This window comes from Phocoena phocoena, chromosome 1 (genome assembly GCF_963924675.1).
Source record: "Phocoena phocoena chromosome 1, mPhoPho1.1, whole genome shotgun sequence".
NCBI classification, from domain to species: domain Eukaryota; kingdom Metazoa; phylum Chordata; class Mammalia; order Artiodactyla; family Phocoenidae; genus Phocoena; species Phocoena phocoena.
This window is the reverse complement of record NC_089219.1, coordinates 20,016,671-20,043,141: the sequence shown is the minus strand read 5'-3', so window position 1 is coordinate 20,043,141 and position 26,471 is coordinate 20,016,671. Positions and strand designations below refer to the sequence as shown.

At 55.5% G+C, this 26,471-nt stretch overlaps 1 protein-coding gene across 2 annotated transcripts in view; it reads right to left on the bottom strand.

Annotated features, from left to right (window-relative positions):
* MAN1C1 (mannosidase alpha class 1C member 1) overlaps nucleotides 1-26,471 on the bottom strand; it is a 132,484-nt gene that overhangs the window by 12,024 nt on the left and 93,989 nt on the right. Inside the window, exons 3-7 of one of the 2 annotated variants that reach the window (XM_065879372.1) lie at nucleotides 21,527-21,642; nucleotides 19,057-19,137; nucleotides 14,442-14,536; nucleotides 8,009-8,135; nucleotides 4,910-5,003 (exon numbers count right to left, since the gene is read on the bottom strand). The exons of the other annotated variant lie outside the window; for it this stretch is intronic. Coding sequence (XP_065735444.1) covers nucleotides 4,910-5,003; nucleotides 8,009-8,135; nucleotides 14,442-14,536; nucleotides 19,057-19,137; nucleotides 21,527-21,642 — 513 coding nt within the window. The remainder of the gene's footprint in view (nucleotides 1-4,909; nucleotides 5,004-8,008; nucleotides 8,136-14,441; nucleotides 14,537-19,056; nucleotides 19,138-21,526; nucleotides 21,643-26,471) is intronic. 2 annotated transcript variants of the gene reach the window in all.

Here is a 26,471-nt window from a genome sequence, read left to right as displayed (position 1 = left end):
CCGTAAATGGGTTGCATTTCTTGAAAAAGGTAATCTGGTGGCAGGGAGTTCAGACATTTTTATTACCTGGTGACAAACATGGTAATTAATGCTGGGCAGGTTCATAAAAGGCCACGGAAAGGAGCAATGGGCTTAATTTAGTTGGTCAGAGCACAAAGCTGTTCTGGGAAAGCCAAGTTTAAATTTAGCAAATTGGGATAAATGGGGTTCAAAGGAGCAGAGGGAAGGAAAACCGGGTTTGAGGACCCCTCCGTCCGCCCTGGTGGAGGAGGAACTCCAGGTGTGGCTGAACGGGCAGGTGTCTCCACCCAGGGCTACCCCAGGAGAGAGATGGCTGACAGAGGAGCACTTAATTACAGAAGCAAGACACGGCGATGCTTCACTCACAATTAACAACAGGGAAACATAAAGGCGTTTAATAGATAAAACGAGGAGAAGACTGCGGCTCCCTGTTAAGCAGTGAGACAGTGGAGAAGGGAAGGGGGTGGATGAAGGCGGGGTGGGGGGGATGGGAAGAGGATTTTCAGCTCCTCTGGAGAAAGAGGGGTTAGAAAAAGAGAGGGGAGGGAAAGTGGGTGGGGGGAGAGAGAAAGAAATAGAGATACAGCAACAGCTACCCTTTATCGAGGGTCTACTGTGGGCTGGGAGCTTTACTGTGTCATTTATAACAATCTTCCCAAGAACCCTGTAAGGTAAGCACTACGAACCCCATTTCCCAGATGGGAAAACTGAGAGTGAGCCTAAATAGCTCGGCCAAAGCTGCCGAGCTGGTAGAGCTCTCACCATCTGCAGGCTTACACAGTCAACCAGAGAATGAAAACAAAGATGCAGAGAGAAAGAAAGGGCAAGTGGGAAGAGGGAGGGTCAGATCAAAACTCAGAGGGTCAGACAGCTGGGAACCAGGAAAGGGGGCTGACAGGAGGCCCCCACAGTAAACAGGGGCCCCCTCCAGCCCCCTCCGTAAACAAACCCTGGCCCAGCAAGGGTTCAGGAACGGAAGGAGCACTAGTGAAAATGCGAACAGACCAGGTAAAGCCTGAGGCTTAGGGAGACGTGCGGGGGGGACCAGCGTGGGCTGGACTTTGTTACCTGAAAAGACGGAACCAGCACAGCGTCCCCCTTGCCCCTGTTCCCAGGGGGAGGACACAGCTGGGCAAGCCCAGAGGGAGGGCAGGGCTGTGCCAGGCCCGGCATGTGGATGGCGTGTCCACGGCCGGGGCGCGAGGTCTGTGCAAGGCAGGGGTGGGGAGGCCGGAAGTCAGACCGGGTCAGCCTGCACAGAAGGGGCCCCCGCTCATGGCACTCAGCCGGGGGCACGGGCACCTCCACGCTCGTCTCCTGGGCTTGCCTCCTCTCACGGTTCCTCTGCCACCCCAAACACCGCTAGCCCCCTGCCCACTCTGTCTCACTTGTGATGACCCCTCTGCCAGGAATACCCTTCCCTACCTTGTGTGGCTGACACCCCCTCACTGCTTCACCTCAGCTCGGAAGGGCTTTCCTCCGTGTCCCCATAACATTGAGGTCCCCGCAGGGTGACGTGAGGGAAATAAGGCACCTGCACCCTCTGGCCCAGCGCCCTCCTGCGGGAAGTGCTTGGTGCAGCTGTCCCACCGTCGCTAGGTGCGAGCCTTGCCCTCGGCTGCTCCCAGCGCTGTGTCATCGGTACCTGTTTGTGGGTCTACCTCCCCCGCTAGGCTGTGGGCTGTGTGGGGAGGGACCCTGTATGACTCGCATCTATGCCCAATACCTGTGTGGCACACTGCAGACGCCCAGTAAGTCCTGAATGAGAGAAAGGCAGGCATGTGGGGGCTGTGCTCGGAAGAGCCTTGAACGTCAAAGCCAAAGAGACTGGACTTCACCATGTGATTGCAGAGTGTGTGTGAGGGACAAGGTCAAGGGCTTCACCTGGCAGGTGTGCGCGGGAGACGGGAGCCAGGTCAGCAGGAGTTCCACAGGTGTTTGAGATAGGACACCCTCTTGGGGACATGTGTATAGTCTCCCGGGGCCTCAGCTGCAGTGCACAGGTGGGGGGTGTCTTCCCCGCACCGAGGGGCACGTGGGGAGAAGTGCAGGAGTGGGAATTAGAGCCGTGGATCCACCATTAGCTCAGGGCAAGCCAGAGCCCCTGGGCCTGTCTCCTGATCTGTAAAATGTAGAAGGGAGAGTTGGTGTGCGTGAGCAGAGATGGGTTCTGCTGCTTCCTGATCGTGTCAACAATGCTCCCACCACACTTGGCAGCAGGAGGCAGCCACCCTATACGCCTGGGAATCGCTGGCGGGAAAAGTGGCATGAAGCTGGGGGAGGTGGCCGGGGTGGAGCTGGCGGGCAGCTCACACTCCCACAGCCACGGGAGAGAACCTGGACTTGCCACTTCCCTCCCACTGAGGAAAGTGTGGGATTCGGGCAGTGGACACGGAGGACGAGCCACGCCAGGGGCCAAGCCAAAGGGCTGGCAGCTCTTCGAGCTCTCAGCGGCTCTGCTAGGACTGGTCTCTTCTGTGCCTGCTGGACCTATCCTGGCTGTGAGGTCCTAGCGGCAGGAGGGTCTCAGCCTCCCCGGCTACCCTGAAGCTGAACTTCAGGCAGGAGTGGGGAGCAGGCAGGAGCAGAGGTCTGGGACTGGGATGCAGCCCTCATTAGCCCTTTGTCTCTTTAAGCTGCAATTTCTCTGGTTGCAACGGGCTCCGCAGAGGATTCAAGGCGAGAAAAGAATGTGAACTGAGCTTATGCAAGTTGGGAATGTTATCGTTTGCTGGAAAATTACACAATCATCAAAAAACAAGAACAAAAACAAAAAAACCTAAAAAGACAAAAACAGACCAAAACACCCAAGGAAACCACAGAAAACCTGGGATGACCCCAGGCGCCAAAGCCAGGGGAGGAGGAAAGCAGGCACCCCGGTGATCAGGGCTTTCTTTATAAACTTCCCTCTGAAATTTGGCGGCCTGTGATTCATATTTTATTAATATGAGACAATTTTCCATATGTGACTGACTCTGCCCGGCCTTGCGACCCCAGGTGCAACCTGAAAAGAAAATTATGCTTCTCAGCGGTGCAGGGGAAGAGGGGGGCGGCTCCCCTGTAATTTGCCAAGGTAGCTATTCAGACTGGGAAGCCACGCCCCTCTCCTTCTTTTTATGGGTTTTGCTGCATTGTCCTGGAGCAGCTAAGGCAGGCAGCTGCTTAGTTTATCTCTTTACCCAGTCAGGCCTTGCAATTAAAGGCAGGAACGGCTATTGAACTGTCTCTTCCCATGGCCATAATCTGTAATTCAAACCTTCATTTTCTCCCGGCACTTTTGAATTTGGCAGTGTGTTTTGGTTAAAAATACTTTGCATTTCTGGGCTTCCCTGGTGGCGCAGTGGTTGAGAGTCCGCCTGCCGATGCAGGGGACACGGGTGCGTGCCCCGGTCCGGGAAGATCCCACATGCAGCAGAGCGGTTGGGCCCAGTGAGCCATGGCCGCTGAGCCTGCGCGTCCGGAGCCTGTGCTCCGCAACGGGAGAGGCCGCAACAGTGAGAGGCCCGCGTACTGCAAAAACAGAACAAAACAAAACAAAACAAAAAAACTTTGCATTTCTGTAAGTGGTTTTTGCAGGAGGCTCCTTGGGAGTGAGGTCATCACCAAGGAAAACTCCCCCGTCGAACTTTCTGGGTCTCCTGGATGCGGATCATGGAGGCTCTGGGATAGGACAGGCCTCTGCAGTTTCCTCACAGTATCCCTGCCGGCTGGCCAGCTGGCCCTCCAGGCCCTGCTTGCATACTTTTGGTGATGGGCGCTCATGACCATTTGGGACAACCCATGTCATCTTTGGAAGATGAACTGAAGTCTGTTTCCTGCAGCTTCTGACCATTGCTCCCACGCCCCTCCACGGTGCACAAAGAACACATCTCCAGCTGTTCTCCCATTTTGCAGGAGAGGAAACCAAAGCTCCAAGGGATGAACTGAATTCCCCTCAGGCATGCAGTAATTAGACTCAGGTCTACTTTGTCGCTGAGCCCTTGCTAATGCCATAACAATTGGGGCTGGAGGCAGGGAAAGGGAGAGGGGTCCTTTTTTGGGTAGAGGCAGTGGAGGTAGGGGCTCTGGGCAAGTCTTGGGAAGCCCCTAGAGGCAGGGCCCATGGAACCTGCTGCCCCCAATTTGTGCTGACTGTGATCACACGACCAGGGCCTTGGACAGAAGGGCAAGGCAGAGCGGGGCTTCTCGATAGGGGTGCAATCCCGGGAGCTGGAAGACTTTAACACTGCCCTGCCTGAGAGACCTTCAGATCCCACTGTTTCAGTGGGTGGAGCTGGGGGCTGTGAATGAGGCTCCACAGGTGACCCACAACTGTCTGGCTGAAAAAAAAAAGCCTCTGAACATAAACAGCAGGAAATCCTAGGGCCAATTCTAACAGGTGTGAGATACCAGTGATGAGATCCTGATTTTTATATTGCTGTATAGTTAGGGTCTGCTTACACATTTTTAAAGAAATTAAAGTTGGAGGTAGGGAACCAGATGAAAGGGGCTGGGAGAGGATGCATGGCCTTTCTTAGAGCTGTTTTTGGAGTAAACTTCTAACGGGAGCACCCCTGCAAGTCTGGGGGAGGATGAAGGAGGCTTCGGTGGGCACTGTAAGAGACGGAAGGCTGGAGACAGCTAGCATGCGGGGGATGCACAGGGCAGGGCCTCACTAGCCAGCAGCCATCACATCCGTCACAACAGCAATGGCAACAGAAATGAACACTCCCCACGATGCCCCGAGGGTGGCAGGAGGGTGGTATCCAGGAGCTCCGAGCCAATGCCTTGCTGGTACGTGGCTCCAATAAGTGCATCGCTCCTCACTCAGCTGGGTGCCTTGCCCAGCCAGGCCGGGAAGCTGGGCAGGAATCCGCTGGAGGAGGGGCAGCGGCGCCCCTGTACTCACGTTGCATCCAGTTCCCGCTCACCGGGCTGAGGAAGTTGGGGTAGAGGCCGAAGGGCTTGTCAAGATCCCTAAGGACCTTTCGGATGTTCCTGACCTGCCAAGAGATGGACACCAGGCACGTCTTCATTTTCTCCAAGAAGCCAGCCGAGTCCCAGCCCACTGAGGACTGAGGCAGCTGGTTCGGGTCCAGAGAGGAAACCATTCCGACGAGGCAGGAAGGGAGAGCTGCGTAACTAGCAGCCGGCTCCAACCCGGAGGTGTGAGTCGGTCCTGCCCCTGTGTTCAGGAGCGGGGTGCGGCCACAGTGGGGCCTGACCCTCCACCTCTGCGCTGACTGCTCTGCCCGGGGCCCTGCCAGTTGCCCCTCCCCCACCTCCCCCCTTCCTCACTGCGTGTGGATTTGGGGGACGGGTCTTTTTAGGAGGGCGTTCGTATAAGTGACAGTAGCTCATTTGGAAGCGCTAGACAGAACTGTCTTTTTAACAGGTCAGAAACGGTTATATTGGCAATTTCACACGGTTCAGCTTGGCAACATGTTATGTTATCAGATACTGTGGGAACCGTTCCAGAGGGGAGGCCTGCGCCCCTCAACATCCCTGTACCCTAATAGGCATCTTGGGGTTTTATTAACAACAGCTACAACGCTACAACGCTGTCAACGTTTCTCAGTTGCTGTGAGCCAGACCCATTAGATACATTATCTCCAACCCTCATAACAACCTATACGGTATTATTATCTCAGTCTAACAGACGAGAAAGCCGGATCTCAGAGAGCGTCAGTCACTTGCCCATGGTCACGGGGTTTGTAAGTGGCAGAGCCAGGACGTGAGTCAGGCCCCTCTGACCACAGGGAGCAGCCCCGGCTCCAACATGGATCAGGGCAGGGACCACGCAGCAGCGAGTAGCAGAGGCCACACCCGCTGGATCAGGAGGCTGGATCTGCAACCTTTTGGGCTACAAAGGGTACAATGCGGGATTCAGGAAGGCTTGATCCATCAGGGTCTGCTGTCTGGCGGTACACGAAATCCTCCCAGCACAGACTCTGCAGGACAGAAAGGCCCTCGGGGATGGAGCTGTAGCACGCTGGCAGATTTATCTACAAGGTAAGGAGCAGGGAAAGCAGCCTTTTAGCTGTCAGACCTTTCTTTCCGGGGGACAGCACTTTGCTTTGCCACATCAGGTCTCATATCCATGTATGTTAACGGAGCCCATTATGGCGGACAGGAATGTGCTTGTACCTGAGTTATTCTCGACTGTCCTTGTGGTGAGCAGTGAAACGGGCTAAATTAGCTCCCCCGGAGGGTGCGGGCGCTACTAGAATTTGGGCCAATTTGTTGACTGCCAATAATCGCCTCTGTGGGAGGCAATGACTGGCGGATGAAAGTAGCTGGAGAATGTAAATGTAAAGAGACACAGAGAGACAATGAGGTGGATGGACGCTTGAGAAAAATCCGGAAGCCTGCTGAACTGATCTGGTCTTGAAGAGCATGGGTTTCAGAGCCAGAAAGTCCTGGGTTTGAGTCTCGGCTTTATCACTTACCATCTGGATGACCCAGGACAAGTGATTTAACCTCTCTGAGTCTCAGTTTCCTCCTCTGCAAAATGGGGATGACAGAAGATACACCTCATAGGGTTGGTGGGGAAATCAGAGCTACTATACGGTACCCAGCACATCGTAGGTGCTCAGGCAGTGGTATCTCCAGACTAGCAGGAACTAGAGCAAGCTGCTCGTCTCACTCCACTCTGAGCCGGCCGTGGTGTTCCTAGAGGGGTCCGGCTCAAGAGCAGTGGAAATAGGGGGGCTGGGGGCAGGCAGGGCCTGGAGGCAGGAAAAAAGACCAGAGGAGAAGACCCATCGGAAGTGGGATTGAATTTGTTCCATGAGCTCTTGAGGTGGGGTATCCCAGGGAGGCAGAGTCCTCTCAACATAAGGAAAAGCTTCTGGAGGGAGGTCTGACAACATGAGGGGCTGTTTGAGGCTGGTAGTGAGCCCCAGTGCAGAGGGAGCAACCAAGGGGTTGAAAGCTCTTCTTTGAGCTTCTCAAGAAAGCTCGGGTGGATTCCCACAACTGAGCAAGCAGTGGTCCTAAGCCTGGCATCAAAGAGCACATGGGGGCTTATTTCAAATGCAGACTCCTGGGCCTGGGGTGACACTCAGAAATCCGCTTCTTCACCAGCATGCTAGATGATGCTTTGGGGCTGCTCGGCCGACAAAAGACTGAGAGCCACTGGGTAGAGGTGTGACTCTGTGACCTCCCAGCTCCCTTGGTGTTCCGAGAGACTAACATTTGGGGGGAAGAGAAGGCTTTGGGAGTGGGGGTCTCCTTCTTCCTGGAGGCCAGGGCTTCATCTCCCTATAGGGGCAGGACTCAGGAAGGGGCAAGCACCATCTGAGGGTGGTGTGTGTCCACTTCTCTTCCTCGGGTTGAGGGTTAGACCTACGGAGACACTTGCAGACAGTAGGACTGCCAAGGGCTGTGACACCGAGGAACCGCTCCTTCTGGAGGGCTTCACAGGGGGGCAGGGATGGGCAGCTGTCAGGATGGACGAAGGCCTGGGTGCTAGCACTCTGAGCCCCTTGTGGCCTTCGCCAGCCTGGTAACGACGAGAAGGAACAGAGGTGAGCCTCTGCCGTGGAATGAAACTGCTTTGCCAGCCTGCTGACAGCATGCACTAGACGGGCATCTGGAAGGGGAAAGGCAGGCAGATCTCACTCGAAGAAGTTAAATGTCTCTGGAAAGGGGACTTTTGTGCCGGGTGGCCAATTCCTGCCAACGCAATCTGGTGCCTGGATTTCCGTTGTTGCACTTTCTCCGGATTTCACACGTGTGTGGTTGCCAGCAGGCGCGCATGTACCAGGGAAAACCTTCTCGCTGGCAGCTATGTCTCTGCCGCGCCCTCTGTAGAATGCTGCTGACTCCCTGCACTCACCTCCCTGGCGCCTGGCATCGGTTACGATGAGGCAACTATGTGCTATGCTGGCAGTGGCTGGAGGCCTTCGGGCCCTCCAGCTGGCCCGCGGATCATTTCCCCGTCACGGGCCGAGTGCCCACCCTTCGCTCTCCGTGTGGAGAAGAGGGAGCAGGGGAGAAGACTTGCCTTTTCTGCGAAGACCTGGTTGCCAGAGAGCTGGGTGAGGTGTAAGAACTCCAGATGCAGGGATCCAAACTCCGCCAGGATGCTGCTGCCCCCTGCCACGGCCCAGCCCCAGCTCCTGTTGGAGCCGCTGAAAGACAGAAGCAGCCTCGGTCACCCTCTGCCAGCAGAGCTGGCTCCTCTGCCCCATTGCCAGGCACTGGACTAGGAGCTTCGCCGTGCAATCCCAGTTAACCCTCCCTGGGGGTCGGTACTATTCTCAGCCCCATTTAGCTGATAAGGACACTGAGGCTGGTGAGAAACTTGCCGAGGGTCACCCAGGCCTGTCTGACAGGCAATATTCTTTGTTTCTATGGTCAAGCAGCTTCTGCAAGACGTGTAGGCTCCAGAAGAATATTAGCAGAGCTGCTTTGGTGGCCAAGACCTGGCACACACATGATGCTAAATTTACAGGTGACACCGATAATGCTGTCAGGGGCCACAAAGACCACCCCCCGCCACAGAGCACTATTTCTATCCACTTATCAATGGCTCATAATCATTGTTGCTGCTTGTGGAGGGTAAATGGTGCATGGCTGGGGTCCGAAGGGGGCAGATGAAGAGAGCAGGGATCCCATCTGGCCCCTCCCCCCCAGCCAGTGCTGCTCACGGACACACAATGGCCCCTGGAACTTCGTGGAACCCACACCTGAAGGGCGGGTGGCCCTGCTAAGAGCACACACCTGGGGCTGCTGGACCCTGGGAGGTCCAAGGTCGGGAATGAAAGCAGCAGGGGCTCTCGGAGCAAAGGTCTCCTCACTCGCTGAGCATGTACATGTCTCACGAACACCTTAGATGGATCACCAGCATGACCCTGCGACCCCGTCGGAGAAGGCTGTCAACTAACCGCTCCCTCCCCTTCCTTGAAAGTACTGGGTGCTTTCACGGAGGAAGAGTGCAGGGGCAGGGCCTCGGGTAATCCTCCCATCTGCCCCTTTCACAGATGAGGAAAACAAGGCACAGGGCAGTGAAATCACTGCCCGAGATCACACAGTAAATGGAACAGTGGGGACCCAAGGCGGCTCTGACGCCAGAGCTTGTCCCAGTCACTGTGCAGCTGCTGGCCTGTCGTCTCATTACATGATAAGAGGCCAGGACGCTGCCTTTCCAGCAGCTGTCACTTAAAATCTCCCTGGGACCTGCAGCCAGGAGGCACAGGTTCGAGTCTGTTAGCAGCGAGGTCTTGGGCAAACCATTCCTTCCCGTGTACCTTAGTTTCTGTATCCGTCAGACTGAGTGAGGTTAATGCGTCCCAGTCTCCGCTCCTAGGGCTTTGCGGGGATTGAGAGAGAAGAGGAAGATGCAGGATGGGGGTGGCCTTGGGTAAGCTGCTTCCTCTCCCTGATCTGAGCCCTCACGTATCATGACACTCTTTCCTGTGGGACATTTAGGACAACCAGGGAGACAAGGGTCAACCTCCCTCTGCAGGGAGGTTGCGGGGTGACAGTGGGTGGGCACAGAGCGGGGTGGAGTGAGCGCCCCCTATCCGTAGGGCCTCCAAGGTGCAGTCAGTGTGTGGCAGGCCAGGGGGCTGGCTCTGCCGGAGCCTCTGGAAGCCCCTCTGCTTCCTTGCTGTGGTAGCTCTGGCTCCCTGGGGACTGGCCTCTGTCATCCCTCTGTCTCCCAGGGACAGGACCTAGGAAGGCAGGCGTGGGTCTGGGAGGTCACAGTTTGCCAGCTGAGGGGCACCGCTTTATCTGGGCTGGGCTGGGGCTCCCCTAAGGCTGCTCTTCTCCTCTCTGATGTGGTTTCAGGAAAGTCAGGAAACTCTTCCAGCTTCCGGAAACAGATGGAATTGAGTCTTAGGATCTTCTGGAGCAGGTGATCTCAGTAAACATCCCTGCTTCCTTGGGTATCTTCCTGACTTGGGGGCAGGTGAGGAGGGATGGGTTTCACAGAGAGGGGAGACTTGGCTCCTAGATAGTAAATCAAACAGCTTCCAGATGCAGGCACTGGGGCCGGCGTTTGCATCATGACCTCATTTAAAGCCCACAAGGCAAAGCATCGTTAAACCCTGAGGAAATAGGCTCAGAAAGGGAAGTGAGTTGCTTTCAGAAGCTCAGAGCTGGTAGGGGGTGGAGGCAGGATTCAAACCTCAGAGGGCACTTCCCTAAGGGGTCCCCGAGACGGCCCCATATCCACCTCGAGGGAAGGGGAAGCTGACCCCTCTCTGTCCCTCTTCCCCCCACGCCGAGAGACCTCTCTCTCCAGCCTGTGATCTCAGTGGGAGCTGCAGGTACCCACAGAGGGCTTCCTGAATAATTGATGCTTCCTGCCCTCGCAGAGAAACTCAAGGTAAAAAAAAAACCCCAGCCACCAGCCATCTTTTGTTCTCATTTTCCCCCACAGGAGCCTCTCCCTCCTCTCCCCTCCCTCTCAATGCTCACCCTCCCAAGTGGGCCTCCTGTGGTCCAGCCGCCCTGGGCAGAGGCGGGCGGTAGGCCAGGCACCTTCTTCTCTCCTGCCTGGCTTCAAATGCTGGCTCCCCCAGTTCCCAGCTTAGGAGACCTCAGGAGGGTCAGTGAAGGGTCAGTGAATTCTTCTAGACCCCAGTCTCCTCATCTGTTAAATGACAGTACCCACACCTCATAGAGCCATTGTGAGATATAAGTTATGCACATGACGACTGTCATTGTTACCATTATGTTACCATTATTGTTACCATAATGACGCACATCTAAATTATGTGTTGTTTGTTAGAGTTAAGTTCCTAATGTGCCAGGCAGCAGCGGTATCTTATTTTACCTTCACATCTAACTTTAGAGGTAGATACCAAGATTCTTATTTCATAGGTCAGGATACTCAGACTCAGAGAGCGGAAGACACTTTTCCAAGGTCACACAGTAAGTGACAGTGCTGGTAGAGCTGATATCAAATCCAAATCCTAGGTACTTTGTGCCCCAAATGCATCTGTTCTGGGCAGCATCCAGAGACCAGGAGGTCTTCTGATCGGCCTCATGAGGCAATGGGCTGATGGAAGCTCTGCCCTCTGCTCCCCTCCTTGCCTTTTAAGTCTCCAAGTGGACTCTCCCCTGGTGGGAGGGGCTGCTCCACAATGCCCCTCCCCAGCCTGGTGGAAGCTTCTACATGTGTGTGCCTGTGTGTGCACACATGTGTATGGTGAAATCGTTAACTCTGGAGCCAGACAGACCACGATTCTAATTCTAACTTTGCTTTGCTGCTGTGTGACCTGGGTAAGTTACCTCACCTCTCTGAGTCTGTTTCTTCACTGTTAAAATGGAGCCCACGTGGTTGTTGTGTGCCGAAAAGAGAGAACCCACGTCATTGTGCCTGGGACACAGTGAACATTCAAAAACGTGCACAATTATTACGATGTGTATGTAAGTGTGTAGCAGAAACGTGCACATGTAAACGCATCTTTGTGTGTGAATCTGGGCACACATATAGAAGTGGGAGAGTGCGTGTGACAAAGGTGAGCCTGCGTATCTGAGTCCTCGTGATTTGGGTGAGTGGCAGTAGGGTGCATAGGTGTATGTGAGGCTGGGTGTGTGAGAGAGCCAGTGAGATTGATTCAGCTGCAGAGGCCCTTGGACTGGCCACCTCCCCGCTCCCAGAGTTCAGTGGTCCTGCAGGTCACGGGTCATGGCTGCTCCTGCCTCCGCCTCCCAGGCCTGCCTCCAGGGAGGGGGAGGGGTCACACTCACTTGGGGACCACCTCCCTTCAGGGTCCTCCTCAACGGGCAATTTGGGGACAGGGCCTAGTTACTGCCCCCCCCCACACTAGGGCCCATGTCTGAGCTGCTCACAGCCAGCCCTGCACTGACCAGGGGCAGCAGTGTGGACCCAGCTCCCACCAGCAGGCCCTCTCCAAAGGGAACACTCAGCGCCACGCGGGCTGTATACATCCCTGACGTTTTCCCTGGTGGAATGCGGAGGCATTTTTAGCAATAGACTCTCTTACCCAGAAAATGAGAGGGAGGTGTTGCCAGGAAATATGCATACACATACATATGTATACAGCACTGGCAACATGCAAACAGCCTAAAAATAAACGCGCTTTCTTAATCAGAAATGTCAGGATCTGCGGGGGATCAGGTCCGGGCTCTGCAGGACACGGGTAAGGCAGGCAACCAGGGCTGCAGCTTGTGGGGCTTGCTTGGAGTCAGGGGGTGCCAATGCGTGGAGGAGGGAGGGGTGCCTGAGCTAAGTGAGGCCTGAGAAGCTGGACCCGGGACAGGGATCCAGAAAGACGGGGTGTTTGTGTCTTGGCTCCAAGACGTCTGGCCGTGTTTCTCCAAGATCAGTGTTGGTGGGAAAGGAATCTGAGCAGGGATCAAAGTGTCAGGGTCTGAGGAGTGAACCCTGGCACCGAGTTGGGGGTTTGATGGGCCCTGAGGGCCCCTTCCTGGCCTGCAGTGAGATTTAAGTGACATCACACCCCAGGAATCCTTTCTGACCACAGAGATGAAGATGAAGAAGGTGAAGATGCTGAGCAGGCCGAGTCCTCCCTTCTTTGCAAGGCCCTAGAGGGCGTGACCTCCCCAGGAAGTAAGGGGGGCCTTGGGCACTCCACCTGAGCCCAGGGCCCCTGCCTCCCCTCCCCTGTTGGACTGAGATCCCTGAGATAAGAAATCGCTTCAGGAGATGGAACAGAAAGTCCAGTGTGATGGACATATTACAGCCCTCCCCCCGGGCTCAGGTTGTAGGATGGTCTCAAGAATGGCCCCAGAGGGCTCCCTGGGTGCCTGGGGACCGGCACAGGCCTTCTACCAGGTCTCCAGGTCTGCTCCATGCGTCGCAAGGGGGTGGCGGGGCTCCTGCCTGAGGGAGGGCCAGGTGGGTATTGGGAGCAGAGCTTTTGATCTGTAACAAAATGGGTTAAAACCTGGCCCCATTGCCTGTGAGCTAGAAGACCTTGGGCAACGGGCGTAATATAAATACCCACCCTAAAGGCCTGCTGCAAGGAGAGTGCTCTGGGGCGTTGAGCGAAACCCTTAGCATGTGCCAGGTGCAGAGTGATCGCTCGGTAAATGGTACGGACAGCAGTCATCAGGGTCGGTCTCTCGCACTGCACACACTGCCTCACGTGAGCATTTGTTGAAGGAATGAATAAAGAAAGACGGGGACATGGATCCTGCCCTCAAAAGCTCCGGGGCCGATGGGGGAACGTGAAGACTGAGTGGGACAAGGGCCACAGGAAGCAGATAAAGTGCCTGGAGGCCAGGAGAGGCAAGGACACTTGTGGCTTCTGGAGAAGGTGGCATCTGAGCTGGGCTCTGATAGCGAGGGAAATGGTGAGAAATGGCAGCCCAGGGGAGGAAGAGAGCGAGGGAAGGCAAGACAGTGGGGTGCACTGGGGTCTCCAGGAGCAAGATTCATGCTCCTCAGTGGGTCCTAAAGCCGGCTGGCCACTATTCCCCTGACTTTGAGCCCGTCCTTTCCCCTCTGGGTCTCAGTGCCACATCTGGCTCCCACCCTCACAGAGGGAAGCAGTTGGGTAGGTAAGTCCCCGGGGGGCTTTGGAGCGGGACGGAGCTGCGGCCCGGGCCCCACCTGCTCTAGCTGTGTCACCCCGGGTCCCTTCTACTCCGGCTCTGTGACCTGGTGAAAGTCCAGAAAGACTCTAGTTCACACGCCGAATTACGCAACCTATCAGGAGGGGAGACGATGCAAGTGGCCAGTAAAAACTAATGTTTTAAAACAGTCGGTAGAAAGAAACATACCAGTGGTTTCTTGACTAGTGGAGTCACAGGTGATTTTCTGGGTCTTATCCAACACTTCTGGTATAATCCACATTTTTTTTGCAATGAGGATTTATTTTTACAGGGAGGAATCACAATAAATATTATTGAAAATGGAGTTGGAAGTCCTGGGCTCATGTCTCGGATGGTCCGTTACTGGCTTATATGACCTTGGCCAGGGTTTTTCCTCCTCGGAATCTGAGCCTCCATGGGCTTGATGCTCCCAGAAGCCCCTCTGGGTTCTGACAGCCCCTCTGGGCTCCTGAGACCCAGCCCTGACAGGGGCTGAGGGGTCAGCAAACCAGGGTCCCTCTGCCCAGGGTCCTGACTCCCCAGCAGCTTTGGGTTCCTGCTTGTGGTGGGAGGTGTGATGTGCCTCCCAGCCCGGGATCCCAGCTGGGAAGGGAGGGCAGTTGGGGCACAGCGGCGGGGCTGTGAGTCACGGCAGTGTTACGAGATGATCACAGAGGAACGGCGGCCCCATCTCCATGCCAGAAAGATCAGGTCTTGCGTGGCCTAAACCCGAGAACCAGGTTTAGTGACCAACGCCAGCTCAGGAGAGCCCCTGGCTGAGGCTAGGTATCACTGTGCCACTGACCCCCGTGATTCCTGCGGTGGCATTCATCCCACCCTGTGTCTCAGTTTCCACGCAGATGCAGCCGAAGCCACAAGTGGGAAACCAGACGGCATCCTACCTTTTGAAGTTCACCACGCCTTTTGGGATTCCCGTGGGGGTATCGAAGGCCGGCAGGAGTTTCTCCCCCAGCTTGATGGCCTTTATTCGGAACACCTGCAAGGAAGGGTCAAAGGGCACTGTGAATCCTGGTGGATAAACCTGCCAAGGCTGCTGGGCCCAGAGTGGGAGGTGCATTAGGCTCTGGGGTCAGTCAGGCCTGGACGTGAACCTGAGTCCATGAATTCCTGGCTCAATTTCCTCTCTCGTTTATAAATCCAGGGCAATACTGCCTTCCTCAGAGGGTTGCTGGAGGAATGAAAATTAGATAATAATTGTAAAGCCCTTACTGCAGGCCCAGGACTAGGACGAAGGCTCAGTGATTATGCTGTGCTGGGAACACGGAGAGGTCAGGGCAGCGGGTCACCAATGGTCAGTGCCTGCCTGCACGGCGGGGGCAGTGCACCCCAAGCTGAGTGCGTGAGAAACACATTCGGATAGAGTGTAACGAGCACAGGATGGGGAGCTCCCGGCCTTGCTTCCCAGCCTGGCTTCCGTTTGCTTCTCAGCAAACCTCTACCTTCACACCTGTAAACCCAGGGGAAGGGCCTTTCCTCGCTGACATTCGGATTCTGCCCATTGTCCCTATCTTACAGCGGCAAAGGTGAATGGCTAAACCGGTGATGTGATGGTCGGGGAGCCACAGAGAGGTCCCAGGTATCAGGGCCCTTGCACGAGGCTCTAAGCCCCTCAAACTCTTCTTCTGGTTAATTCAAAAGCACCTGTGACCTTCTGGCTCCTAGGAATTTATTCTAAGGGAATAAATCATCAAGGATGCTGCAAAGACTTAACTTTATGGCTATTTATTCCAGTGTTGTTTAGAATAGAATAGAAAAACTGGAAATACTCTAAATATCAAGCCACAGGGAAGTGGTGAAATGATGGCTTATCCATGCAATGGAATACCATGCAGCCACTGAAGTGATGTTGGAGAAGTTTATTTCATAGCAAAAAACGGTTTATAATCCATTCAGAGAAAACATTTCACAATGGTGTAATTCAACTTTTGTAAAAATTATATACAAATGGATACCTGAGGAAAGGTTGGGAAGACACTGAACTATTAACCACGGTCTTCTCGGAGGACTAGGCTCGTGGGGGATTTTTATTTTCTTCTTTTGGCTTAACTCTATTTTCTGTGCTATTCTTACAATTAAAGCAAACCCACAGGGCTTCCCTGGTGGCGCAGTGGTTGAGAGTCCGCCTGCCGATGCAGGGGACACAGGTTCGTGCCCCGGTCCGGGAGGATCCCACTATGCCGCGGAGCGGCTGGGCCCGTGAGCCATGGCCGCTGAGCCTGCACGTCCGGAGCCTGTGCTCCGCAACAGGAGAGGCCACAACAGTGAGAGGCCCACGTACCGCAAAAAAGGAAAAAAAAAAAAAAAAAAAGCAACCCACAATAACATTATTTATTTTTGAAAAGCTGAGAAGCAAGTCCCTAAGCAACCACTCCTGATGGGACAACAAGCGTTTCCTTTCACTTCTGGGGCTCCAGGGAGACTCAGTGTGCCGACTGCCTGCGTGTTGTTGCAAAATGAAGTCTTCTTGAGGTCTCTCCTTCTAACATGTGCAAGTTAAAGGTTCTGAGGCAGCTGTTTGGGGACCACAGTGGGGAGGAGTTTGTGAACACTACCTGGGCTGTGGATTGGAGGCCTCTGTGGGGCGGGTGTAGTTCTTGTTTAGGAAGGAGGGAGGGTGGGAGGGAGAGGGAAGAATTGCACCTGGGGCCTGGTAGTGATGGGTGACAGAAGATGATAACGTCCAGTGTGACAGTGGGTCCTAGAAGTGGGCACTGGGGCAGCCACAGCAGAATCCTGAGGGAGCTTGTCTAGAATTCAAATTCCAAAGCCTCGAGTCACCCCAGAAGTCACTGGTTTAGCAACAAAAAGGGGCTCTCGTTTGAAGGTCCTGATCTCTTCATTTGCCCCCCGGGGAGGCTGAGCACAGAGGCACGAAGGAACGCAGGAACCCACGGGAACCTGACCCAAGGCTGGGGCTCCAGGCTGCCCTCTGCCTGAGGACGCCAAGCTAACTCCTCTGAAATGCTCCTCTCTGCCAGCAAACCACGTCTCCTTCTTTGGAAGGCCCTGATGCAGGCTGGCATGGCAGGGCCTCAACCATCCCAGGGAGTATGCTGCAGGTGTGACTGGACAGGAGTGGTACCATGCGGAACAGAACACCTGTCCTCCCTATCATTTGGAAATGATGTGTCTTATCTACGTCACTTTTGACCCTTGCAACAGGCTTGTGGGGAAGGTGTTGACCCACTTTGAGGAAAACAAAACTGAGTCTCAGAGAAGCAAGTTGTCCAAGGTTATGGAGCTATTAAGTGGCTCTTTTCCAGGACACCAAGCCACCTCACCAACACAGAGAGAGATGGCCTCAGACAGCCATGGCACGCAATGGGCGGTGGCCACCAGCAAAAATTACATCCTGAGAGTGGAAAGGGCTCTTGACTGGGAGTCAGAGCCCAGGTTCAGATCTCCCCACTTAGCAGCTGTGTGACCCTGCGTGACCCAGGTACTGTCTCTGAGCCTCATCTGCACAAAGGAACAGTGACGTGTGCCCTGGCTTCTTCAAAAGGGTCTTCTAGAAATCAGATGAGAGGATGTACATAAATGAATATGCTATAAAAACTGTAAAGTGCTTTGCAAATGTCACCTGTGGTTGTTCCTGTTATTCTCGTGGAAGCAGAGTCTCTGTGGGACCCCCCACCTCCCGCCCTACCCAGCAGAGGATCCACCTCCTGCAGGTTCCCTCTGAAGCAAGAAAGGCCTCAGCCCAGGAAGGGGTGTGGGATCTCCTTCACCGTTCATTCCACAAGCACCATGGGAAAGACCCACTCCACAGGCACCCCCTGTATGCGAGATGGAGGATGGAGAGAGGATGGAGGCCTCAGTCTGGTGTGGCCGAGTCCTGGTGATAAGCAGTGATGCTGGGCCAGGTTGAACAAGGTCTAGAACCCAGACCCACCGTGGAAAGACACAGGAGCCTGTGCGACCCGCACTGGCTCCCTTTCCTAAATCTCAGTCTCCGCAGCTGCATGTACGCCGGTCTCTGCGCGGGGAGGTTTTGGGCACGGAGGGGTCAGGGAGGCGTGGCTGGAGGACGGGGCTGCGCCCACAACCCGGAAGCCTGCCTGCCCAGGGGTTCTGAGCCACTCGGGCTCCCCTTGGGCCTTCTGGATACAGGTACTCCTACCACACCCCACTGCCTGGTCTGCCCCCCCAGAAATCGCTGGCCCCACACCCACCCCTGTGAGCCCTGAGCTGCGCGGCTCCACCCCCATCCTGGGCGGGAGGCTGGGCGGTGCCCGTGCAGAGCATGGCGCCTTTTTCTGCTCCACATCATTTTCCTGTCCTGGGGTTTTCAAATGAAATTCAGGCCTTGGGTGGCGCGCAGGTTTCCCATGGACAATCTTTTGGGGACAAATTGGTACAAGCGGTAATCTCTGCTGAGGAGATTAGGCTTGATGGAGAGGGGCCCTGAGCGGCCGGAGAGATCAAGTGCTCGCCGCCCGCTGCCTCCGCCCGCGTGGCCTCCGCCCATCCGCGCCACTTGCTGGAAGGGAAGCGGCAGGGCTTTCTCTGACAGCAGCGGCAGAGGCTCCCCACCAGCAGGGGGCAGGATAATTATGTCTCCAAGCGGACAGAGCCGCGGCTGTGCCGAGTAGTGCAGCCGCTCTGCGTAGGGGCCACACAACTGACGGGTGCCCCATGCGCTGGGGATTCTGCCAGCCTCCCCCCACATCCTCAGGCTGTGCTTTCCCAGGCGCTCACAAGGGATGAAGTCTCCCATTTCTGTGTTCTCAGGATTCCTTGCAGTGCAGAGAACATGGGCTTTGGAGCCCTTCAGCCCTGGGGCCAAACCCTTTCCCACTCGTCCCATTTCACAAGAGCTCTCTGACCCCTGGGGGTTAGGACCACCCCACTGTGGGGAAGGTATGAGGTCTAGGGGCGGGAGAAGGGACTTGCTCAAGGCCACAGGCAGGTGCCGCGTAGGGATGAGACGCAGGTTTTCTGACTCTGTGCCCAGGGCTCTGCATTCTCGCCGCCCTTCACGGCCCTCCTTCTGGAAGCCAACACAGTTCGCCTGGGCCGAGTGGCCGGCAGTCGCTGCCCACCTCCCCGGTCGCCCCCTTGAGACCTGGAGCTGGAGTTTGGCTGGTGTCTGGCCCGGGAGCAGAGGGCAAGGGGATGACCGTGGAGCAGGCCAAGGCCAAAGGGCTCGAGGAGGAAATGGTGAAACAACGGTCTTGGCTTTATCAGTCCTGAGAACCAACATGTGGGAAAACCAGTCCAGCAGCAGCACAAGCCCGGACGGAGCGCAGGTATCGCAGGTGCCCTACGGGGAGCTGTGAGGATGGTGCAGCCCCAACTGCTGCCCTTGGAGAATTTACTAGCAACTGTGCTCCCCTGGGCAGCAAAATTGAAGGAAGAATCTGTGGGTGGCACCATGGAGGTGGGATTCAGATCCCCTCGAATCCCTGTTTCCTCATTGGTAAAATGAGGGGGTGGGATGTTCTCCTAAGCCCTTTCCAGCCTGGATGGTCCAGGGGCTCTGAAAGGCCAACTTACCTCCTCTCCCGTCAGGTAGAAGGCCGAGAGAAGTCCTCCGATGTACCGGATGTTCACTTCGAACAAGGATGCTTCTCCACTCTGCGGGGCAGAAAGACAGTGGGGGCAGTGGGGACATTCGTGAGACGCCCACAGGGCTTTCTGAGGCAGCCAGGCCCTTGAGACAGGTCACACCTGCCACTGCCCCTGCGCCACTGACCTGGCCACACCTGTGCTGGGCTCCAAGCCCTTGCCCAGCGGGCCAGGCTACCTTTCATGGTGGTTTTCAGAGCAAAAGGTGAGAGGGATCAGCACCTGCCTGGCGGGCAGCTACTGAACATTTACAGACTTCCAAATAAACACTGGGCTTGGCTTCCTTCCCCAGCCTTTGCTGGAGGCCATCAGAGCAAAGTTAGGCCTGGCTGCTCTCCAAGGAGCTCAGGAACTTGTGTGGGGAGCTGCTGGCTGAAGCTTAGCCTGAGGAGAGGCAAATCCTCCTCCTGTCTGGCCCCCTCCTCCCCGAAAGAGCCCCCTGGCTTAGCAGGAGGACGGTGTGGTCCTTCTTTGGGGTGACAGGGCAAGTGGAAGGTTCTCACAGGAGGCTCTGAGGCGGAAAGGAGGGGTGCCAGGCAGATCCTAGTAGGCAACCAGCAGTTTCTCAGCCTCAGCTCTGTAGCCCTCAGGGCACACCCACACTTGCCTTAATCACTGTTGTTTTCTTTCTGAAGTGTGGACTGCAAAGCAGGGGTACTGAGGCATCGTGCCGGGGACCAGGTCTGGGTTAAAATCCCACCTGAGTCACTCACTTGGCTTTCGAACTTCGGGCAAGATATTTAGCTTTTCCCTGCCTGAGTTTCTTCATCCCGAGCAGGGTGGATATGAGATCCTGAGTGGGGCAGGTGAGATGCCTGCCCAGTGCCTTCCCAGTGCTGGGCATGGCTTCATAAAGGTGCCTGTTATAAACTCCCTGCCCCGCGAGGGCTCCCCTTGGCATACTTCCCACGTCACGGTCTTTTGTTACTGATGACAGCAGTGGTCATCTTTTTATCTGGGAGAGCTTTTCCATTAACAGAACACCTGCACAGCCAGTCTCTTTTGCCTCACAGTCCTTGGTGAAGGCATCGTTCCCACTTTTCAGGTGAGAAAGCCCAGGCTCAGAGAGGTGGAGAGACCCCATCTTGCTTTGTTCCAGGGACACTCCCAATCTGTCCCAGCCTGTGTGAATGTCCCTAGGCTTGCCCAGCCCTGCCACCACCTGGCTCCTCAGGCAGCTGCCTGAGGCCCGCTCTCTACCCACCATCTGCGGAGGGGTCAAGGTGGGCTATGGAGACACTCCTTCCTTCTCCTGCCTCTGATACCGTAGGAAATGGGAGGATTCTGAACTTCCTCGCCTCACACGGACTAGAAGTCATAACAAGCCTCAAAGTCATCACAGTGATGATGGCACCGCTTTATCTGTATTGGACTTCATAGTGTCATAAAATGCTTTTCACAGCCCTCCGTGGTGGTCAGTCCTCACAAGCCTGTGAACTAGGCACTATCATTGTACCATCTTTCGGTTGGGAAAGTAAGGCCCAGGAAGGTTAAATGACTTTCCCCAGGCTGCGAGCTGAGCCAGAGGCTCTCCTGTAGCGTTGCCTTCCCGGACTTGCCCCACTTTGTCTCTCTGCCCTGCTCTGCTCTGACATGGGCCTCTCCAGGAGCAGAGGCCTCCATTCTGCCAGGAGCTGTCCCGGTTCATAGCAGGATCTGTCACTTGTGGAGCCCCAGATGGAGCCCAACAGTGTGTTTTGATGTGACCCTTCCCCCTACCCATCTGTCTCCATGTCTTGCTCCCCCAAACCACCTAAACAGCTTCTCCCTGTGGGGAGCTGAGACCTCCAGGATGGATCTGTTACTTTAGTCTGGGCTGAGAGATCAGTGGGAGAGGCATCTGGTATTTAAGGCTTTTGTACCATCCGTATACATGTGCATCCCCGCCCCAAGGCCCTGGTCCCCGACCAGGGATGCCTGCAAGGGTAGAAACCAAGAAGGCCCCAAGCCTGGTCATGGCCTCAAGCCGGACAGCTCCCCCTGCCCCTCTCACTCTCAAGAGGGCAGCACGGGGGTGGATGGGGACCTCTAGGTTAGGGCAGCTCCAAACAGATAACCACTTCTCCCTTCCCAGAGTCGCTTCCCCTGTTGCTGCTGTTCTGTCTGACAGAGTCAGTCCCAGAAGGGGCTTCCTGGGTGGGAGCAATGTGCCTGGCACCCTAGGGAGGGCAAGAATGGCTGTCTTCCACCCCAGGGAGTTCCGGCTGGTAAATACTCATGGGCCGGCCAGGGCTGGGGGGACATCCCCCACCTCGAGGCTGGTCTGAGGAGAGGGGCCTTGGCACAGGGTGCATGGAACCCTGCTTCCAAGAATGCTCTGCTGGGCAGCCTGGGAGGAGCGAGTCACTGACCTCTCGGGCCCCTTCTGGCTCTAATACCCTGGAGGTCTTTGACTCACCACGTTCAGGTGGAAGCTCTCTTCCACCCAGGCCTTGGCCTCCTGGAACTCCTCCTTCAGCTCCATGAGGTAGAGGGTGTCGAGGGAATCAATGACCGTTGCCCCACTGAGGCCTCCTGCAGGCACAGAGGATGGGTCAATCTCGTCCTTTCCACCCCAGTCACACAAGCCACCATTCCCCGGGCCTCCTCGAAATGCCTGGGCAGGCTCCCAGGCACGATCCAGGGAGACTCCAGGGCCACCAGCCTTTGAAGGCACGTCCAGGACCCAGAGTCCCCCCATGGGCTGCTTCTTCCTCAGGGCAGCAGAGAGAGTGTGGCGGGGCAGGGGGCTGGTTGGAGAGACTGAGTTCAAGGGATGAGCTGCTTCCCAGACCTTGGTCCACTCTTACGTCTGCCAGCAAGTCAACCATCAGGGCCAGCTGGGCGCCCACCACTTCTCTGTCATGCTGGGGGTGGCGGGTGGGCGGGTGAACCGGCATTTGGTCCACAAAATCTTAACAAATGTGCCAGTCCGCTGACGCTTCAATGCCATTCTTTATTTTATTCTAAGAACAAAAAGATGTTCATAAATATTTACCCAGGAAGGTATTTATTGCCGTATCATATATAATAGGTAAAAGTTGGGAAAAAACCCTCCAAGTCCAATAATAGGAGAGTAGTTATACAAATTGTGGCTCATGTATAAAACAGGACACTATGCAGACATTCACACAACTGAGAAGGACCTATGTTAGTTGGGGAGATACGCATGGGATCTGTTAAGGTAAAAAAAAGTAGATTGCAAAAAAAAAAAAAAAGCACAATATAATTTCTTTACTGTTTGCCAATGTGGCTGAGCCTGAACAGAATCAAGTCTGGCAGGAGGTGATTCAGTGGTTACTGCTGAGTGCTGGGATCACAGGTGCTTTTTGATTTCTTCAGCTCATGGATTTTTTTTTTTTTTTTTGCGGTACGTGGGCCTCTCACTGTTGTGGCCTCTCCCGTTGTGGAGCACAGCCTCCGGATGCGCAGGCTCAGCGGCCATGGCTCACGGGCCCAGCCGCTCTGCGGCACGTGGGATCTTCCCGGACCGGGGCACGAACCCGTGTCCGCTGCATCGGCAGGCGGACTCTCAACCACTGCGCCACCAGGGAAGCACCATGGATTATTTTTATAACCAGAAATTTATTTCTGTTTAAAAAAAAAAAAACGGAAAGACAGTTTGGACAAAGAAACTAAACAAGTGCACAAACCAAAGATTCCGTGGCCTCTCTTGCTCTAGGCCAGTGGGTACACAAAGCGTGAGCTTTGAGGCCTGGCCCCTGCCACTGGGGCCTTAGACTCTTGTCCCGGGAGTAAAGGCTGAGAAAATTGTGCAGTTTTCCACATCACAGACTGGACAGCAGAGCGATGAGGAAGAACCTCCCACATGGGACAACCAGAGCCTGCCTTCTAGAGGATGGTAAAGGAAGAAATGAGGGAGAAAGAGATGTGCCTGGGGCCATCTGGGGGGCTTCCTGGAAGAGGTGGTGGCCTCCCATCAACTCCTTACAACTCTAGTCATCGCAGGCAGCAGCAATTTCCTTTCGGGACTAGAGGGTAACTTCAGAAGAGTAATTGTTCCTTCCATGTCCTCCTTGCAGAGGCTCAAAGCACTGAGACTCACAGCCTCCACCTTCCCCCAGCGGACACTAGAGCTCCCTGACAGGTGCTGAGCCCCACTCGAGTCTGAAGTACGGCTTTGCGGGCACTCCTGCATTCAGAGCTAGCGTCTAATCTCCTTCGTTAGTGCTTCCTTAACTGCTCACTTGTGTTGACTCCGCAGGCAGAGAATCCTTGTGAAACTCAAACACTTAACCACCTCTCTAGGCTGGGCAAGGTCAGATAAAGGGCACGGCTTGGAAAAGGATGGGAGAGAGATCCGGGAGAAGTTGAGAGAAAGTTAAGTCTGGAGGTTAAAGACACATTTCCAGAAGGGAGGGTTTGCAAGGAAGAGTGGAGGGAGGGGAGGGCTGGGGGATGCAGGCGTTTCCCAATCCAGAGACATGTGTCCTGGGACGGCTTCGGCTTTTGAGTTGAAGTGAATTTCCAGAATGTCAACCCCTCCTACACTTAAGGATTAGTAGGAAAACACTCAAAGCCAAACCAAGTTGGTCTTTTTCTGGTTTATCCTGGCTGCTTCCCCTGTAGGTGTCCAAGGCTGAGCACGGTTCGTGGCAACTCTTTACCCTCCTGAGGTGCTCAGGCCTTGGGACCCAGATGGGCCACACATGACCAGAGAGGGACTGAGACATGCCCAGGCCAAAGGGCACGGGTCTGGGGTCCACACTCCTGGCTCTGATGCCAGGGTCCCTCCCTGTTAACCACAGGGCCTCCACCTGACTTCTTAAGGGCCTGGAGGGATTTTTGAGATGCGCTGCCTCACCCCTAGATTTCATAGATGAGGACCCCAGAGAGATCCCGCCCAAGATTAGCCCAAGGGAGGAATGGAGCCCCAGGCCGGGCCACGTGTAGTGTGTTTTCCACAAGAGGGCCTCTCAATTCCCTGGGAAAACAATTTCGGATCTGCTTGCTAAGTCCCCCTCCCCTGCGGGGGCAGGAGGCTGCTCTGACGTGAAGAGAAGAGAAGCCCAAGCTGTGTGTCCTTCAAGGTCAAGGGAGAGGTGGCCCAGAGTACCCGATTTCTGGATCCTGCCCCGGGCTGCCTGGTGTTTTCACCCCACAGGCCCTCCATCTCCTGGGCCAACCCTGAGTCCCGAGGCCCCAGGGCCTTGGCTGGGCCGGGAGGGCAGCCAGGGCTCCTCGTGACCAGCTGTCCTTCCCGAACATGCCCGAGGCAGCCGGCTGAGGAGGCAACTCGCTAAAAGATTTGTTGGCAAGGTTCTGCCCCTGCTCTCGGGTGTCCAAGTCCTCCTGCCTCTCCGCTCCCACCTACCACACAGCTGGGCTGCAGGCCAGCAAGGCACTTACTGGAAAGCTTTCCGTTTCAGGCCAGAGGTTACCTGGCGGCCAGGCCAGGCAGGAGAGAAGGCCCTATCCCGAATTCAACTCTATCTGTACCCACAGCCGACCTGGGGCAGCTCCCCAGGGAAAAAGACAGCCGCCTATTCAGTCAGCAGGCCCACAACTTGTATGTAAAGAGCCAGTGGGGCACAAAGAGTCAGGTGGCCAGCTTGGAAGCTTCCCTGGGCCTGGGCGGCCCACTCTCCTGGGTGGCCCACCCTCCCGGCTCTAGCTCTGAACTGTTGCTGTTCGCAAAGGCCCCTGCTGGCTCCCCTTCCTGTGTTCTTCTGTTAAAAGAACACAGCTCTGGGTTCACATCCCAGCCTGGGCCAGCAACCCATCTGCTCTAAGTGTCAAAGTTCTCATCTGTAAAATGAGGTGAAGACCACTGGGCTGGGGTACTGCGGAGCCACTGAAGGTTCCTGAGCTGGGACAAAGGTATCATATACTGCCCAGCCTAAAGACACCTGATAAAGACATCTGTACATGCCTGGCACGGTGTAAGTGCTTCACAAATCAGTTCATTGTTCTTATTTCTGGGGTCCCTTAGCTCACCTTGAAACACTGGCCTGGCCAGGGAGATGTGGGTTCAAATCCTGGCTCCGCTATGTATTAGCTATGTGCAGGGCAAGTCACCGTACCTCACTGAGCCTCATTTTTCTCATCTGAAAAAATGGAGATTACAGTAGGACCAACCTCGTAAGGCTGCTGGGAGGGTTAAGTGGGGGGGGTGGATGGAAAGGAGTTGGCATGGTGTTGGGTACACATGAGCTGGTCCCCACAAACAGAAGTGTGGCCCTCCTTGTCCCCAGTTGGCCCTGGGCAGCCCCACCACAAAGTCTTCTGGGGTCACTGAGGCCTTGTGACACTCCTGTATTACTGGCCTCTCACCACCCTGTTGGGCAGTGTAGGCACAAGACGCGGCTTGCAAGAGCCTTGACCCAACTTAAAGGAAAAGTGTCATATGGGTCCCACCTGTGTCTGCTGCTTCCCACCCCTGACCTGGGTGTACACCTGCCTCCAAAAGGGTCTACCTACCTCCTGGACCCCTTCCTTCCCCTCTGATTCACCCTGTATCTTGTCGCCTGATCTGTCTCCCGAAAACCAGATCCACTGTGTCCATCCCCAGCTCAGGAACCTGCAGTGGCTTCACAGTACAACCATACAATAAAGAGTTGTGCGTGCGTGCGTGTGTGTGTGTGCGCGCGCGCGCGTAAAGTCTTTTGGGTCTGAATCCAAAGGATCTGGCTAATATCTCGCATCAAGCTCTGCTTCCTGGACACAGGCTGCATCCTCTGGCCTTCCTACCTTTGCATGTGTGGTCTCCTCTGACAAGAAAGCTTTTCTGTGCCTCTGGGCAAAGCCTACACCTTCTTCAAGGTCACCTCCCACTGGCAGCCTTCCCTGATTGCACCCAGACAACCTCCTCCCACCCAGAGAGCTCCCAAAGCACTTTCTTGGGCTTCCGACTCAGGCACCCTCCATTCCTGCCCTGCGGGAGACTGTGGGGCTCTGTCTCGCCCCCTGACTAGACCATGAGATCCTTGAGGCTCATGCTTCTCTCACACCCCTTCCCTGCCTTGTCTCCAAGCAGCCCCAAAGGCCAGAGCTCCCAACCCTAATGGGCCCCTCCCTATTCCTTGCAGCTTCAGCACACTCCCCGACTTTTGTGACTCTTCTACAAACTTTGCTAGGAGTTGCCTTCCCCATTCCACCTGCTCATGAGGGGTCCAGAGCCTGCCCAGTGCCTCCTCACCCAGGAAGCCACTGTGATCCTCACCCCACAGCCTGCATGAAGTCTCACCCTCCCCGAGAAGTCTTCCGCAGCCCTTCAGGGTCCACCTCCCATGCCTGTACTCCGTGTACCCCCATCGCCACGACACGTGCTGCTTTCTTATCACTCTAAAGGGTTCGTCAATTTACTGCCCCGTCCTCCGAAATGGCAGGGGCGCAGTCTGCAG